At 43.8% G+C, this 18710-nt stretch overlaps 1 protein-coding gene across 1 annotated transcript in view; it reads left to right on the forward strand.

Annotated features, from left to right (window-relative positions):
* The window catches only part of ascc3 (activating signal cointegrator 1 complex subunit 3), a 252364-nt gene that overhangs the window by 85785 nt on the left and 147869 nt on the right, over positions 1-18710 (forward strand). Inside the window, exons 9-10 of the mRNA XM_056285681.1 lie at positions 15780-15983; positions 16484-16624. Of these exons, the coding sequence (XP_056141656.1) occupies positions 15780-15983; positions 16484-16624 (345 nt within the window). The remainder of the gene's footprint in view (positions 1-15779; positions 15984-16483; positions 16625-18710) is intronic.

Raw genomic sequence — 18710 nt, forward strand, 5'->3', positions numbered from 1 at the left:
CACCTCACAGCAAGAAAGTCCTGGGCTCGAGCCCCAGTGTAGTTCAACCTTGGGGGTTGTCCTGGGTGGTCCTCTGTGTGGAGTTTGCATGTTCTCCGCGTTTCTGTGTGGGTTTCCTCTAGATGCTCTGGTTTCCTCCCACAGTCCAAAGACATGTAGGTCAGGTGAATTAGCCGTACTCAATTGCCCCTAGGTGTGTGTGTGTTTGGGGGGGGGGGGCTGTGATGGACTGGTGGCCTGTGCAGGGTGTCTCCCCACCTGCCGCCCAATGACTGCTGGGATAGGCTCCAGCATTCCCGCGACCCTGAGAGCAGGATAAGTGGTTTAGATAATGGATGGATGGATGGATGGATGGATGGATGGATGGATATATATATATATATACAGTGGCTTGCAAAAGTATTCATACTCCTTGAACTTTTCCACATTTTGTCACATTTCGACCACAAACATAAATATATTTTATTGGAATTTTATGTGAAAGACCAACACAAAGTGGCACACAATTGTGAAGTACAAAGAAAATTATACATGATTTAAAAAACTTTTTACAAATAAAAAACTGAAAAGTGTGGTGTGCAAAAGTATTCAGCCCCCCTGAGTCAATACTTTGTGGAACTGCCTTTTGCTGCAATTACAGCTGCAAGTCTTTTGGGGTATGTCTCTACCAGCTTTGCACATCTAGAGACTGAAATGTTTGCCCATTCTTCTTTGCAAAACAGCTCAAGCTCAGTCAGATTAGATGGAGAGCGTTTGTGAACGGCAGTTTCCAGATGTTGCCACAGATTGTCAGTTGGATTTAGGTCTGGACTTTGACTGGGCCATTCTAACACATGAATCTGTTTTGTTTTAAACCATTCCATTGTAGCCCTGGCTTTATGTTTAGGGTCGTTGTCCTGCTGGAAGGTGAACCTCCGCCCCAGTCTCAAGTCTTTTGCAGACTCCAACAGGTTTTCTTCCAAGATTGCCCTGTATTTGGCTCCATCCATCTTCCCATCAACTCTGACCATCTTCCCTGTCCCTGCTGAAGAGAAGCACCCCCAGAGCATGATGCTGCCACCACCATGTTTGACAGTGGGGATGGTGTGTTCAGAGTGATGTGCAGTGTTAGTTTTCCACCACACATAGCGTTTTGCATTTAGGCCAAAAAGTTCAATTTTGGTCTCATCTGACCAGAGCACCTTCTTCCACATGTTTGCTGTGTCCCCCATGTGGCTTCTGGCAAACTGCAAACGGGGCTTCTTATGGTTTTCTTTTAACAATGGCTTTCTTCTTGCCACTCTTCCATAAAGGCCAGATTTGTGCAGTGCACAACCAATAGTTGTCCTGTGGACAGATTCCCCCACCTGAGCTGTGGATCTCTGCAGTTGGTCCACAGTCACCATGGGCCTCTTGGCTGCCTCTCTGATCAGTGCTCTCCTTGTTTGGCCTGTAAGTTTAGGTGGACGGCCGTGTCTTGGTAGGTTTGCAGTTGTGCCATACTCTTTCCATTTTCGGATGATGGATTGAACAGTGCTCCGTCAGATGTTCAAAGCTTGGGAAATCTTTTTATAGCCTAACCCTGCTTTAAACTTCTCCACAACTTTATCCCTGACCTGTCTGGTGTGTTCCTTGGACTTCATGATGCTGGTTGTTCCCCAATATTCTCTTAACAAACCTCTGAGGCCGTCACAGAACAGCTGCATTTGTACTGAGATTAGATTACACACAGGTTGACTCTATTTAGTCATTAGGTCAACATTCGATCATTCAGCAATCATCAGGCAACTTCTGAAGGCAATTGGTTGCACTCAGAGAAAAGGGGGCTGAATATTTTTGCACACCGCACTTTTCAGTTTTTTATTTGTAAAAAAATGTTAAAATCATGTATAATTTTCTTTGTACTTCACAATTGTGTGCCACTTTGTGTTGGTCTTTCACATAAAATTCCAATAAAATATATTTATGTTTGTGGTCGTAACGTGACAAAATGTGGAAAAGTTCAAGGGGTATGAATACTTTTGCAAGCCACTATATATATATGTGTGTGTGTGTGTGTATGAGAGAGTTTTTTTTTCTTTTTCAGAAACCATCAATGGTGTTCTGGATAAAAGTGCTCAACAAATGAGGAGTGGAATATTAAGATAGATGTAGGAAAAAAAACATTGCAGTACAAGCTTGTTTCATGCATCACACACTCATCAGATGCCAATATGATAAAAAAAAAAAAAACAGTCAATAGATACTATGTCGCCCCGAATCACACCCCTAGTTACGGTGTACAGCAACCAGTCAGAGGATAGGAAACATTTGGAAAATGTTGATAAATTACAACCAATGGGGTAGGTAGTTATGATGCACAGGAACCAATGGGGGGATAGAAAACATTACAACCAGTGGGGTAGGGGTTGGGGCTTGATTTGAAGAAGCAAGGATTTAAAGCGCCAGGGCACGGTTGAAAAATATACATTTGAAATATAACAAGAACATCAAATGGGGTACTTCACATATAGCATATAGTGGAGTGGTGCTGGGGCACAGTTGGAAGGGCAGACAGTAAAAATACAAAAATATACCATCTAATAAATGTCACACGTGTATCATCTAATGGAGGGGGGGTAATAAATATATTGGTTTGCTTGTAATTGCAAAGCAGATATGTTTTTTCTGTGTCTACAGCCGGTGGCCAGTTCATTTCTACTGTTTAAGGTGGAAATATCAGGTCTGCAAATAATAAAGTATTTCTCTGCCAAGCACAGGTTACATCCTTTGCTGTGAATTGAGTGTGCATTGTTGAACGAAGAACAGTGCATTAACAACGTATGCAACTGAGAAACTGAGAGAGTTACAGTCTATTCATTTGCTATGACCAGATAAATGTTTTCTTTTCTTTTTTTATGATTTTTTTGGGTATTTTTTCTCTTTATTGGATAGTGGACAGTGAAGCGGGGTACAGGAAACAAGGGGAGAGAGAGAGAGATGGGTATGACATGCAACAAAGGTCTCTGGCTGGAATGGAACTAGGGATGTTGTGGTTATGTGGCATGTACTAGAACCACTCGGCCACTGGGGGCGCCATGACCAGCTAAATGTTGGCTGGTTGTTGTGTAATGGTCACCTGGTTTTACCTGTCAATATGGCCAAATGGCAAGCTCAGTTTTGGACAACATCTAAATATTTTCAATCCAGTCCTCTCTCTGCAACTACTGCTACTCCTTATCGGCTGCTCCCGTTAGGCGTCACCACAGCGGATCATCCGTTTCCATCTTTTCCTGTCCTCTGCATCTTCCTCTGTCACACCAGCCACCTGCATGTCCTCCCTCACCACCTCCATAAAACTCCTCTTTGGCCTTCCTCTTTTCCTCTTCCCTGGCAGCTCCATATTCAGCATCCTTCTCCCAGTATACCCAGCATATCTCCTCCACACATGTCCAAACCATCTCAATCTTGCCTCTCCTGCTTCATCTCCAAATCGTCCAACCTGAGCTGTCCCTCTATTATACTCATTCCTAATCCTGTCCTTCTTCGTACCTCTCCATGAAAATCTTAGCATCTTCAACTCTGGTCCTATCTCTGCAACATCCTTTAGAATTAAGGCAAGGAAACGCTTGGGTTCATACACAGCACAGCGATATGTTTGCTAGTGATGTGACTGGCGTCTGTTTTGTGAGGACAAGATACGCTCAACTTTTTTTTTTTTTACATTTCATGAAAAAATATATCCATCCTCTCTCAGGCACACACTCGTTCAGACATGCACAAACTCTGATACAAAAGGTGCCTCCAGTGTGATTGTTTTGGTATCGTTTTCCATTTCCATTAAGCGGGATGAGTCAAGATGGATTGAGAGAATGTGTGTCTCCCCAGGGAGTTAATTTCCTGGAGCGGAGGACACAATTAATCAAGGAATATCACAGAGGAAGAAGTGCGTGGCTCTGTTTACAGCGTTAATCAATGAATTGTGTGTGTGTGTGTGTGTGTGTGTGTGTGTGTGTGTGTGTGTGTGTGTGCATGCGTGCTAGGATTGTCTGTTCCATTAGGTATTACAGAATTCCTCTCCAAGCCCTCCCTGCAAAAACCTAAACCCAGTCAGCATGAATAGCAATTGAATGAATTCTCTGAGACGCCAAATCTGTTGTGTCTCCTTCTCGAAAAACTTTTCCCCACCCCACCACCTCTCCCCGGTTTCTCCCTGGCTCTCCAGTAGAGTGTTCTTCATCTCTGGAAGTCCCTGTGTAACTGATACAGATGATGTGGAGCCTGTTGTGCTGAGCGATGTGAGTTAGCCTTGGCATAGCAGCAGCTCTATTCATTAACATAAAGCTGGGCAATTCTGAAACAAAGTGCCGCACTCCTCTGAAATGCCTCCACACAATGGCTAATAAGTCTTTATTTGCTATTAGGAGGGGTTTGAAAAGCAGACTGAACTGTCTGATGCTCTTTTATCCCCTCCCGTCTCGCTGGAGTGCAGATTGTCATTTATTGAAAGCTGTAATAGGGAAACAGGGCTGTGCCGGGCTTGGTGTACTTTTAATAGTGCTGTGAAACATTAAAAGAGTGGGAATTTATTAGGGTGCTTTCTCCTTAATGAATCGGCCTAAGCATCCTGCTCCTGCCCACATGGTAAAAAGCCTCCCTAATTTATCTGAATAAACATGCAAGACACTGTGTTAAGACCTAGAACACATGTCACTCCTGTTGTAGCACCAACACACACTCCCAGCACACACACACACACACACACACACACACACACACACACACACACACACACACACCTTCAAACCCATCGTGGTGAAGGCTTGATGTCATACACACACACACACACACACACACACACACACACCTTCAAACCCATACTGATGAAGGCTTGATGTCATACACACACTCACACACCTTCAAACCCATACTGATGAAGGCTTAATTAATGTCATACACACACACACACACACACACACGCATGCACGCACACACACACACACACAACAACACACACATACACACACACTGTCTATCCTAAAGCATGTGGTGCTGGTTGATAGGAGTGCACCTTAAAAGTGGTAACACAAAATGAGGTGAGAGCATTCAAACAGGGAAGAGTGTGTCACGGGAAACGATTTAGAAGTACAGAGCGCTCTACTTCCTGGCTGATGATACAGGATGTCCCATGGGGGGGTTTAAAAGGCATATGTGATGAATGATTGTTCCCTACCAAGCACCCATTGTATAGTTGTATAGTACACAGTTAAGTGAGGATAAAGTGGTCATCTCGCCACTGTGTTTAAATCATTATCTATGACCGTTCCCATTTAAGGGGGGCTTTAGTCTGTTGTTCTGGCCTCCCTCTCCCCTGTCTTGACCACAGCTCACACTATTAAGGAAGTCATTCTGTGATGTCAGGTTGGTCTCCCATTCAGCATGCATGGTCTCAGCTGGTAGTAATGGGTAAACATGCCCGGTGGTGCGAACCTTGGCTTCCAGTCCCCCCACAATCACTCTCACTCAATATTCTTGCATTTTCTTAGCAGTTCTGACACCTCGCTGTCTCCTCGCAGGTGCAGGAAGCAAGGAGTGCGCCGCAGGCTGGCACGATGAAGTGAAACGGAACAGAGCACCATCCATAATTAATCCACCTTAATTGCATTTCCTAATCTAGTTTCGATGCCGCCCTCCTCAGCACATACGTGTGTTTGTGTGTGTTTGCTTAGACTTGCAAAGCAGGTGCAAGCAAGGGAAGGAAAGCACATTCAGCCTTGAAGCCTGATGGACCTTTTCCCGTGTTGCGAGAAGTTATAGAAGTGATGGGAGTGGCAACAGATTATGTTAAAACAAAAAAGGAAGGGAGAATCCAAATTCAGTGATTTTGTTTGATAGAGCCGGACAGTGAGATTATTTTCGGCAGGTGAAATATTAACCACTGTTGCGACATGTGGATGTAAGGAAGGTTATGCTGCGTGCGTTAGGGTTTTTCTGAGTGAGCTCATGGGGGTCCTGGTGCTTCTTCAGCAGGTGCCTGTGGATGAAGTGATGTATTAGCTCTCTGCTATCTCCATCCCTGGTTCCCCCAGCTCTCCTCTGAATCCCGCATTCCCTCTCCCCCACTTCCCCTTCTTCCTGCTGCTCTACTGCAGGGAAATGAATAGGCCTCCTGTTTGTTGCATCTGCATCTCACTCCGTCAAGCTCCACCATGCAGCTGACGTGCATGTGTGCACGCACGTGGGACTTGCTATGGATGTGTATTTGTTTGTTCCAGTGTGTGTGTGTGTGTGTGGTTTTTTTATTTTTTTATATTATTATTATTGGTGGGGGAGCGGGATTGTATGTGTTTGGCCAGGTCATTTAGTACTCTGCATGCAGGCTTGGAGCTGACTGATAAGCTGTTTGCTAAAACTGGCAATTAAAAGTTGATCAGGCTGTCACTTCAAATGGAATGAAATGGAACCAGAAAGTAATTAAAAGGATAGCATGAAAACGACAACAATTATATCTCTTTGCTTCCCGTTACTGTTGCAAAGAAGTATTTAATTAGTTTAGCAACTCATACAGGGACTCATACAGTAAATACACAATACGCCACAGTAACAGAACCACAGAATGATGGCTGCTTCTCTCATTTTGTAAACACAAAGGTTACCCCATTATTTATTTATTTATTTGCTATGAAAACTGGGAACAGATGGGGAAATGGAAATGGACACTTTTTTTTTTTTACATCTGGCTGTTAGATCGTTAGTGCTGTCTATACGGGTCCAATTAGTGTGTTTTAAGTAGCCAGTGGATTGGCTGGATACTGCCGGCTCTCTGTTTTCTCATATGGCCATAGACTCATAGGAGACTGTCAACTTCCATCTCACTCACCTACCACTCAAATGGCCTGATGGGAAGTTTTTCCTCACATACTACTTCCTGATGTTCTAGGTTGTGATGGCACACCTACTCACTCATACTCCTCATTGTACACCATACAAACACTCTGTTCCCCTCACAGCTTGTTCTGGGTCAGAGTATCATACTGTATCATGGACCAGAAAGTGCTTTTTTTTCTTTAGCAGTGAGCTGTTCTCATCACAATGGAGCAAGCTGGATTTTAGAGATGGGTTCTGCCCTGGACATAGACATCCGGTCTCATTAGAAACTTTATTTAACCCAGCTGTTAAAACGTTGACCACAGATGTGCATGGTTCTCTATTAGCCAGCTGGGCTCATGAGAGTTTTCACCTCTGGTTTAAGTACCGGGGTGTAGTGGAATACCATTGGACGTTTTTGGTCCTTGGTAGACAGGCGCGTTCATCTCGATGATGGTTGATTTGCAATAAAGCAACAATGTGGTAATTATAGCTGGTAGGTGTTTTAGAGGTTGTTGAGAGTTGGCTCCAGAGATCTGACCGTATGAAAACAGACTGACAAGACTAAACTCCTAGTCTTGAGCGCTCTGTCGGGGGACAAAAAAAAGCCAGCAAAGCAATCTGTTGGCTCTAGACGTGTTTCCTCTGCATTTCTATGTGATAAAGTAATTTCCACTCTCGGTCACAATAATTGACTTGGAATCTTGCCTGGTTATGTCAGTTTGATTTCGTGGCCTACAGTATAGCTTCTGTTTATATGAGTTAATGTGACAGTTGCAAGGTCTGGCCACTGACAGATTGATCTGCAATCAGTTCATAAGGTTAATAGGCATATAGTTGCCAGTAAAACATAGAAACTCAGCGTGATGATTTTTTTTTCAGATCTAGTATACTCTTAATTCTTACTTGATAAAGCCTTTAATATGATAAAATGTTTTGAAAAGGCTTTCAGCGCTTCCATTGTATGATAACAAAGGTTGCCACGTCTTCTTGAAGACAAACATATCCAAAATTCCAATCTCCCCCCTCTTAACAGCAGAATTATTTGATATGTATATATATATTTTTTTACAGGAAATCTCTTCTATAGGTCAACCCACAATGTCTTACCACTGCCTTACCAAACAGCACCTTACAGGGCTGAAAAATGAAGACAAAACTGTCATGCCTTCGCCATGATGTCATAGTGTATTCACTCATTTAAAAAACAAGAACATCTCTTTCTTGCGCTTTTACTTTAGCACTGCTGTTGCTCTTAGATGCTTGTTTAGATGCACTTATGACCTCTGATGACTAGTAGTTCATCTGATTTCCTACGTTAAATGCACTTATTGTAAGTCGCTTTGGATAAAAGTGTCAGCTAAATGACTCTAATGTAATGTCATTCACCTATGTAGTCATTTGCCTTCATTATCCGCCAGTGTCATTCACCTGTGTGTCTAGTCATCCGCCTTCGTCATTATCCGCCAATGTCATTCACCTGTGTGTCTAGTCATCCGCCTTCGTCATTATCCCCCAATGTCATTCACCTGTGTGTCTAGTCATCCGCCTTCGTCATTATCCCCCAATATCATTCACCTGTGTGTCTAGTCATCCGCCTTCGTCAGTATCCCCCAATGTCATTCACCTGTGTGTCTAGTCATCCGCCTTCATCATTATCCCCCAATGTCATTCACCTGTGTGTCTAGCCATCCGCCTTCGTCATTATCCCCAATGTCATTCACCTGTGTCTAGTCATCCGCCTTCATCATTATCCCCCAGTGTCATTCACCTGTGTGTCTAGTCATCCGCCTTTGTCATTATCCCCCAATGTCATTCACCTGTGTGTCTAGTCATCCACCTTCGTCATTATCCCCCAATGTCATTCACCTATGTGTCTAGTCATCCGCCTTCGTCATTATCCCCCAATGTCATTCACCTGTGTGTCTAGTCATCCGCCTTCGTCATTATCCCCCAATGTCATTCACCTGTGTCTAGTCATCCGCCTTCGTCATTATCCCCCAATGTCATTCACCTGTGTGTCTAGTCATCCGCCTTCATCATTATCCCCCAATGTCATTCACCTGTGCGTCTAGTCATCCGCCTTCATCATTATCCCCCAATGTCATTCACCTGTGTGTCTAGTCATCCACCTTCGTCATTATCCCCCAATGTCATTCACCTGTGTGTCTAGTCATCTGCCTTCGTCATTATCCCCCAAGGTCATTCACCTGTGTCTAGTCATCCACCTTCATCATTATCCCCCAATGTCATTCACCTGTGTCTAGTCATCCGCCTTCATCATTATCCCCCAGTGTCATTCACCTGTGTGTCTAGTCATCCGCCTTTGTCATTATCCCCCAATGTCATTCACCTGTGTGTCTAGTCATCCACCTTCGTCATTATCCCCCAATGTCATTCACCTATGTGTCTAGTCATCCGCCTTCGTCATTATCCCCCAATGTCATTCACCTGTGTGTCTAGTCATCCGCCTTCGTCATTATCCCCCAATGTCATTCACCTGTGTCTAGTCATCCGCCTTCGTCATTATCCCCCAATGTCATTCACCTGTGTGTCTAGTCATCCGCCTTCATCATTATCCCCCAATGTCATTCACCTGTGCGTCTAGTCATCCGCCTTCATCATTATGCCCCAATGTCATTCACCTGTGTGTCTAGTCATCCACCTTCGTCATTATCCCCCAATGTCATTCACCTGTGTGTCTAGTCATCTGCCTTCGTCATTATCCCCCAAGGTCATTCACCTGTGTCTAGTCATCCACCTTCATCATTATCCCCCAATGTCATTCACCTGTGTGTCTAGTCATCCGCCTTCGTCATTATCCCCCAATGTCATTCACCTGTGTGTCTAGTCATCTGCCTTCACCACGAGCTGTGATGTTATTCACCTGTGTTTAATCATCTGCCTTCACCATGAGCTGTGATATTATTCACCTGTGTCTAATCATCTGCCTTCACCACGAGCTGTGATGTCATTCACCTGTGTGTCTAGTCATCTGCCTTCACCACGAGCTGTGATGTTATTCACCTGTGTCTAATCATCTGCCTTCACCATGAGCTGTGATATTATTCACCTGTGTCTAGTCATCTGCCTTCGTCATTATCCCCCAAGGTCACTCACCTGTGTCATTCATCCTCCCGCCCTTTGTGTATTTGTTTTTTTTCCCCCTCCTCAGTTGTATCTGGCCAATTACCTCACTCTTCCGAGCCGTCCCGGTCACTGCTCCACCCTCTCTGCCGACCCGGGGAGGGCTGCAGATTACCACATGCCTCCTCTGATACATGTGGCGTGCCCAGCCACTTCTTTTCATCTGACAGTGAGGAGTTTTGCCAGGGGGGCATAGTGCGTGGGAGAATCACGCTATTCCCCCCAGTCTCCCCCCCCCCCGAACAAGCGCCCCGACCGACCAGAGGGAGTGCTAGTGCAGCGACCAGGATACATACCCACATCCGGCTTCCTAACCGCAGACACGGCCAATCGACTGTGCATAACTGTAGTTCACTGACTTCCGGTTTCTACTGCAGCAGTCATACCAGTTTCCTGTTTGGTGGCATATGCTACTGACAATGGCATATTTTTCATGGTGCCTGCAAGATTTACCATGGATAAATGTCAACGACATGCACAGAATTGTCGACAACCTTTCACCTGCACCTACCAGCAAACAGGTGAAAAATTTAAAGTTGTACATATCAAGTTACGTCCACAATTCTGTCCGTCCATCTGTCTGCTCATCCTCATAATTGTGGACGTAACGTAAGTACTAATTGAAACTTTTCGACCGTTTGCTGATAGCTGCAGGTGAAAGTCTGTTGACAATTCTGTGCATGTCGTTGACATTTGTCCATAGTAAATCTTGCAGGCATCGTGAAAAATATGCCATTGTCATAGCACACGCCAACAAACAGGAAACTGGTATGACCGCTGCAGTAGAAACCGGAAGTCAGTGGACGACAGATATGCACAGAGCCGATTGTGTCTGTAGGGACAACTGACCAAGCTGAAGGTAACATGGGGATTCAAACTGGTGATCCCCGTCTTGGTAGGCAACGGAATGGACTGCCACGCCACCTTTATGAAAAAGGCACCGGGGCCTTTTAGTCTTTTAGCCTATATGGTATAGCCTGGTCTTTAAATTTTTTTTGTGGGATAATTTGTTTAAAACTGCAACGTTGATATTGTCTCTCTTACCTTGCTCCTCTCTCTTCGTGATCTAATAACATGTAAATATGATACCTTTAACATTTCAGCTTGAAAATATTTCACAGCAAAATATTTTTAATGCAGATTTTACAAATGAGTGGCCCATGGAAAATTAGAGAATCTTGTTGCCGAAAGAAGAGCTTGTTGAAAAGCCCATCACCGTGCCAGAATGATCAGTGGTTAGCGTAGTGCTCCGTCAGGATGCTCCACAGTTAGTCACTGACATGACACAATAATCCTGGTTTGTTTTTTTGTTTTGTTTTGTTTTTTTGTTTTGTTTTATTTATTGGCAAAGCAGAGTGGACTCCGTGTTAACAGCTTCATCATGTCCTTTGCAATACAGTAACTGATTCTCCCAGTGTATACTTGCAGTACACCCTAGAGACAGCTTTTGGCAGGGACAGCTGGATTTCTAACTGGAGGAACTGTGTGCATACATTAGCATAAAAATGAAGCTAGAAATGTTTAAAGGAAAAAAATAGATTTCCAAAGATCATTAAACGACAGTGACTTCATGTTTGCAACATACATGCTTTAGCTCAAGGTGAACATTAGAGCAGTCATAAATTTGCATGAATTAGCATATTTAAAGAGTGTGGGGACACTGACTTTCTCGTTACAAACAGACAAAGATGGTAAATCAAAACGAGGACCTATCGCTAAAGTGACTGTGGTGCAGCTCCATTAGACACAGAGACACAGGAGTGTGCAGGAGCTGTGCAGCAGTGGGTGAAACTGAGTGGTCCATAATTCAAAAATTAATATTTATAAGTAAGTGCTCTGAAGATTTGGCCCTGGGAGAAATAATTGAGTGGACAAAAGACTGAAATGGCCATCCCTGCTGGAAGAAAGCAAAAACAGCTGTGCAGTCATTTAAAGAATGCAAAGCAGTTATATTATTCAATTACTTGTTCATTTACCCATAGGAGTAGACTTGATTGATAATGTGTTGTGAAGGAAATAACTTTTCTTCCTAAAATATATACGTGTAAATGGCAGAATTGTTAGAGGAAACTGTTTTCTCATCAACGGTGTTTAAAGGGAAAAATGTTCTGTTAAATAAACAATCATTTTTAGCTGTCACTGTCCAATTGCGTCCACAAGTCATTTCAGTGGTTGTACCTAGCTGTCCATTAGAAGCCCCTCTGGTTGCGCACAGTGCCCTGCTGTAACCACAGCCATCCTTCCGTTCATATAGCTTAAGTGGACTCTAATAAAGTTGCTCTTTGATGCATTAATAACCTCTTTCTCTGCTGCGCTGTGCGGAGCTGAAGCCGGGGCTGGGCTGCGGGGCTGACTTCCGAACGGACCCCGTCTTTGCCTGACACACACTCTTTAATTATTTCTTTCCATGAGTGTTGGAGCGAAACGAAGAGGAAGAGGAAAGTGATGACATACTTCTAATGAATCCTTGAATAAATGATACTGCTGCCTAAGCTTAGGGCATCCCAAACCACTATGAGTGGGAGGGTAGCATGAGTTGAGGGGGAGCAATGAAAAAAGCTAGAAGAGAGGAGGAATAACAGATGTGGATTTCGATAAGAATTAGACCTTGAAATATAGGGACTTCTCTTATGCTTTAATGCATAAGAGAAGTCCCTATGTAGGAGTGCTGTCCCTAACATTCCTTGCCTCATCTCTTTGTCATTAAATATGTTGTGACTCGAATCTGTTTTGCAAGGATGAGTCACCTGTGCAGTGGTTAAGTCCATTCAGCCCCCTGTATGTGTGTATGTGCTGTTTGGGCTTGTGTGTTTATACTCCGGGATGTGTGTGGTGGTAACTGTCCTTCAAAAGGCCATTTCTTCACTTATCTGAGGCACCTTTAGATTGAGAGCTTTCACCCATGCTCTGTTGCCATAGTGAGGCGAGACACAGGGTGGCTTGATTGACGACTTTCTCCACCACTCAGTTATTGTCCTCCCTTCTGGTTTGTGGTGTTCCACTCCTCCTGCAGCCCCTCACTTCAATCACTTTTCATAGCTGTGTCACAGGAGGTGCCTTTTCAATGAACGATGGTCAGCTTTTCACTACCAGAAAGTTGAATCAGTTCATCTGGACACAATGTTTAGTAGGAGAAACATTTCATCATTCATCTAAGTGACCTCTTCAGTCTCAACTGACTGCAGGTGTCCCCACCCTTATAAACAGCACAGTGATATAAAGACCGAGACCAACAATCAGTTTTATATGCAAATTGCCGTGACCATTAACTACAGTTACATTGCCCATGTGTACTATTCACAGAGGATTTGGGAATGTTTGCAATCACAGCATTGTAAGATGGTGACAGATACACTCATCATCTTACAATGCTGTGATTGCAAACATTCCCAGATGTACTCTTAGGCCCTCCTCCCTCAGTTCAGGCATGGTCGTTCCCTCTTCACATAGATAGCCTCTTTGACTCCCCATTCAAACCAGCGTTCCTCCCTATCAAGGATGTGCACATCCTCATCTTTAAAGAGTGGCCACTCGCCTGTAGATGGGTGTAGACTGTGGAGTCCTGGCCTGACATGTTGGCTCTTCTGTGTTTTGCCATCCTCTTGGCCAGCGTCTGTTTGGTATCCTCTGATGTACAAGTCACGGCAATCCTCCTGGCACTTAACAGCATACACTATATTGCTCTGTTTGTGCCAGGAGACCCGATCTTTGTGGTGGACCAATTTCTGGCGCAGCCTGTTTTTGGGTTTGAACGCAACTGAGACACGATGTTTGGAAAATGCGCACCTCAACTGTTCCGACACTCCCGCCATATAATGAATCACCACTGGTTTACGCTTAGACAGCTATTGTCCTTCTCCTCTCTTCGATCAACTGGTGCAGTTTTTGGGCATCTTCCTGGCTTTGACAAATGCTCACTTAGGGTAATCACATTTAACCAGGGCCTGTTTAATGGGGGATTTCTCCCCTTCCCCAGCTGATGTGACGGTGGGGACGTTGTCAGCTCAGTGGTACAGCATCCCGATGACTCCTAGTTTCTGCTCCAGTGGATGATGAGATTCTAACCTTAAGTACTGATCAGTATGTGTAGGTTTACGGTAAACATCAACAATCAAATGTCCCCCATCACCAATTGCAATTTCAGTCGAATAAATGAAATGAAAGCCACTTTATTTGACATTGTAGTTACAATGAATTTGTTCTCTGCATTCAACCCATCCTATTGTATAGGAGAAGTGGGCAGCTGCAGCATCTGAGGATGGACTCCAGTTCTTCTTTCCGTTGCCTTGGTCAGGGGCAGAGACAGGAGTATTAACCCTAGCGTACATGTCTCCACACAACAGTTTTTCTTCTTCAGCTTCCACCATTTGATTTTTGGCTCTGCCTTCACTCGCTTCCTCTTCTTGGTTTCCAAAGTCATCCTACAGACTACCATCCAATGCTGCCTAGCTACGTTCTCCCCTGTCACCACCTTGCAGTCTCCAATCCCTTTAAGATCGCACCTTCTACGTGAGACATAGGTCCACCTGTGTGTACTTTCCTCCACTCTTATACATCGCCCTGTGTTCCTGAAATATGTATTGACCACAGCCATTTACATCCTTTTCGCAAAATCGACCTCCATCTGTCCTTCCACATTTGTCTCCTTGACACCACACCTACCCATCACCTCCTCACCACCTCTGTTCCCTTCACCAACATGTCCATTGAAGTCCGCTCCAATCACCACTCTCTCCTCCTTGGGTACCCTCTCCACCATGCTATCCAACTCACTCCAGAATTCTTTCTCTTCCATCTCACACCCAACTTGCGGGGCATATACGCTGATAACTTCATCAATACACCTTCCATTCCCAGCTTCATACTCACCACTCTGTCTGACACTCTCTTCACCTCGAGCATACTCTTGTCTTGACATAATCTTCCTTCAGAATTACGCCTACCCCATTTCTCCTCCCATTCGCACGATGGTAGAAGAGTTTGAACCCACCTCTGATGCTCCTGGCCTTACTCCCCTTCCACCTGGTCTCTTGCACACACAGTATACCTACCTTTCTTCTTTCCATCATATCAGCCAGCTCTCTCTCCCTTTACCAGTCATAATGCCAACATTCAAAGTTTCAACTCTCACCTCCACACTCCTACACTTCCTCCTCTCCCACTGCCTCTGGACATTCCTTCCCCCTCTCGTCTTTCGCCCAACAACAGCATAGTTTCCACCGGCACTCTGCTGGCCAACAGTACCGGTGGTGGTCGTTGGTAACCCGGGCCTCGACCGATCCAGTATGGGAATCTGATTTAGGATCCGCATATTTGATTTGGCAAATATTTTATGCCGGATGACCTTCCTGACACAACCCTCCTCATTTATCCGGGCTTGGGACCGGCACTAAGAATGCACTGGCTTGTGCATCCTCAGTGGCTGGGTTACCGACGAAGTAACCTAGCCACTCATCTAACTGACAAAGCCACTTAGATGAGTGATAAAATGTTTCTTCCAGTAACCGTTGTGTCCAGATGAACTGATATGACTTGTTGGGATTTCCTTAACTTAATTATTGAGCATACATCAAGACATTAGGTTTTCACTCATTTCCCAAATTATGTTTCTAAAATGTGAATATGCAGTTAATAAAGATACTACATTAATCTACAGACGTGCTTTGTTTGTGGCCCTCTCAGCCACAAGGCAGATATTTACAGTATGTAACTGTACATGTGTAGGTTTCTGCTCTAATTTATTCATTCTTCTTCCTTTTTTCTCCATTTGCCTGTATGTGTCACTGGGTGTTTGCATGCATGCCCAGGTAGGGCAGCTGGTGTTCAAGGGGATGAAGCGTCTGAACAGAATCCAGTCCATCGTCTTTGAGACTGCCTATAATACCAACGAGAACCTTCTAGTCTGTGCCCCTACTGGTGCTGGCAAGACCAATATTGCCATGCTCACCGTCCTTCACGAGATCCGACAGCACCTGCAGCCTGGCGGTGTCATCAAAAAGGATGAATTCAAGGTCCAAGGCCATGACTCACTTATGCACGCATGCACACGTACACACACACACACACACACACACACACACACACACACACACACACACACACACACACACACACACACACACACACACACACAAATTATTCAGACATCCTAACAGATTTGTTCTTTTGGTAAAGCTTCATACATACACTTAGACACACAAACATTAAACCACACTCATACAGCCACACACTATTACGAGTGACGATAGCCTGTTTTCATACATCACCATTAAACTTTCTCCATCCAAGAGGCTGGCATCATATTTCTCAATAAATTGTGATTTGTCCTGGTTGCCAGTGAACAAATGATACCACACTGTTTGCTCATTTATCATCGCTGTGTCCTTCCACTCCTTCATACTCTCCTTCTCCCTTTACTTCTGTCCTCCATCGTCTCTCCTTGATTCTCTCCTTCTGCACCCACTCCCACCACAGTTCTCCTCCATTCATTTGTGTTTCTTTCTCTCTGCAGGTAGTTTATGTGGCTCCTATGAAAGCCTTAGCAGCTGAGATGACTAATTACTTCAGTAAGCGATTGGAGCCACTAGGCATCGCTGTCAAAGAACTCACTGGGGACATGCAGCTAACCAAGGGAGAGATCTTACGCACACAGGTATTACACACACACACACACACACACACACACACACACGCACAACATTTCTGTGTTACATGTACTTGACCACGTATACCCACCGTTTGTTCCACATGTTCTCTAGCTCCCTCAAGTGGATCTGGTGATGATGGTTCCAACTTTCCTATGCCTGTTTTTTTTTTTAATTCCAAAGTTGTTAGTTTGTCATCTGAAACATGTTCTTTACTACCCAAGTTTTTGGTAAATAATGTAAAAAAAAAAGTATTTTTCACAGAAATTCAAATTTAGATAAGGAAAATAGACTGATATACACTGAACCCTTGTGTTGTCCACACATTCTGTAATACCGCCCATGTCTTAAGGGTCATTTATGACCCACCTTCATTAAACCTCTAAATTAAAGTAACTCAAATTAATTTTAAACCCTATTAACTATTTTGCACGAAGTAACAACCTGTCATTCATCACAAACTTTGTGACTATCTGGGTTTTGCCTCTTCACAGTGCAGAAAGACTGCATTTAATCAGTGGACCTCACTTGTTTTATAGGGTCAAACATGACCCACACATGTCTTAGGGTCAAACATGACCGTAAGATAATCTTAGTACCCTACCTAGTTGTGTACATCTTTCGTGGAAATATGAACAAAAACATTGTTTCACTTTTTCTGATATTGGGGTCACTCTCGAAATACAAATTTCAGGTTGAGAAAATATGATTTACATTCTTTTCTCTGCTGTTAAACACTGTTATGGGTCATTTTGACCCATAAGACAACAGAAGGGTTGGGTTAAATATATGAACACACACAAACAGATACACACAAATCTCTTTTCTCAACGAGCAAGAAAACTTTCTATGGAAAGGATATGGTTCAATTAGGAATAGTTAAACCACCTTGGGAAATTGGGTGTCATTTGAATTTTAACAAATTTTTCGTTTTGATTCGGATTCTGCTTGTTGAATCAGGTTCTGTTCATATCGCAGTTCTGATTTCTATCATCATTTTTGAGGAAGAAACTAAAATGTTTCAAAAGCAAATAATGATTGTCATTATAATATGTAGGGGTTAGGACTTTCTACATCCCTCTGCAATATTACGCTCAAATTAAAACACCTATCATTCAGTGGAATGCTAAATTTTGTTATAATAATATATATCAACAAATAAATTATTATCTTGTAAATAGCAGTATACCATTTGTGTTTTATATAAATGAAGGAGACTGGGTGGTTAAGTAATGCATACCCTTCATATCTTGTCACCGCCACTACTCGTTGACATTTTGCATGTCATCTTACTATTGTACAGACATTGTCTACTGTAGCACACTACCCAACACAGTGATCCAAAGTCTGCACTGACTGGTTTTGCACATGTATCCTGTTCCATCACTATGACTTCCCTAAGTACACTTATAACTACTACTACTTTCAGCTGCTCCCATTAGGAGTTGCTACATCAGATCATCCGTTTCCATTTCTTCCTGTCTTCTGCATCTTCCTCTGTCACACCAGCCACCTGCATGTCTTCCCTCACCACATCCATAAACCTCCTCTTTGGCCCTCCTCTCTTCCTCTTCCCTGGCAGCTCCATATTCAGCATCCTTCTCCCAATATACTCAGCATCTCTTCCTCCACATGTGTCCAAACCATCTCAATCTCGCCTCTCTTGCTTTGTCTCCAAACCATCCAACTTGAGCGGTCGCTCTAATATAATCATTCCTTATCCTGTCCTTCTTCGTCACTCCCAATGAAAATCTTAGCATCTTCAACTCTGCCACCTCCAGCTCTGCCTCCTGTCTTTTCGTCATGCCACTGTCTCCAAACCATATAACATAGCTGGTCTCACAACCATCTTGTAAACCTTCCCTTTAACTCTTGCTGGTACCCTTCTGTCGCAAATCACCCCTGACACTCTTCTCCACCCACTTCACCCTGCCTGCACTCTCTTCTTCACCTCTCTTCTGCACTCCCCGTTACTTTGGACAGTTGACCCCAAGTATTTAAACTCATATGCCTTCGTCACCTCTACTCCTTGCATCCTCACCATTCCACTGTCCTCCCTCTCATTCATGCATAGGTATTCCATCTTGCTCCTAC

This window comes from Lampris incognitus, chromosome 9, assembly GCF_029633865.1.
Source record: "Lampris incognitus isolate fLamInc1 chromosome 9, fLamInc1.hap2, whole genome shotgun sequence".
Taxonomy (NCBI): Eukaryota; Metazoa; Chordata; class Actinopteri; order Lampriformes; family Lampridae; genus Lampris; species Lampris incognitus.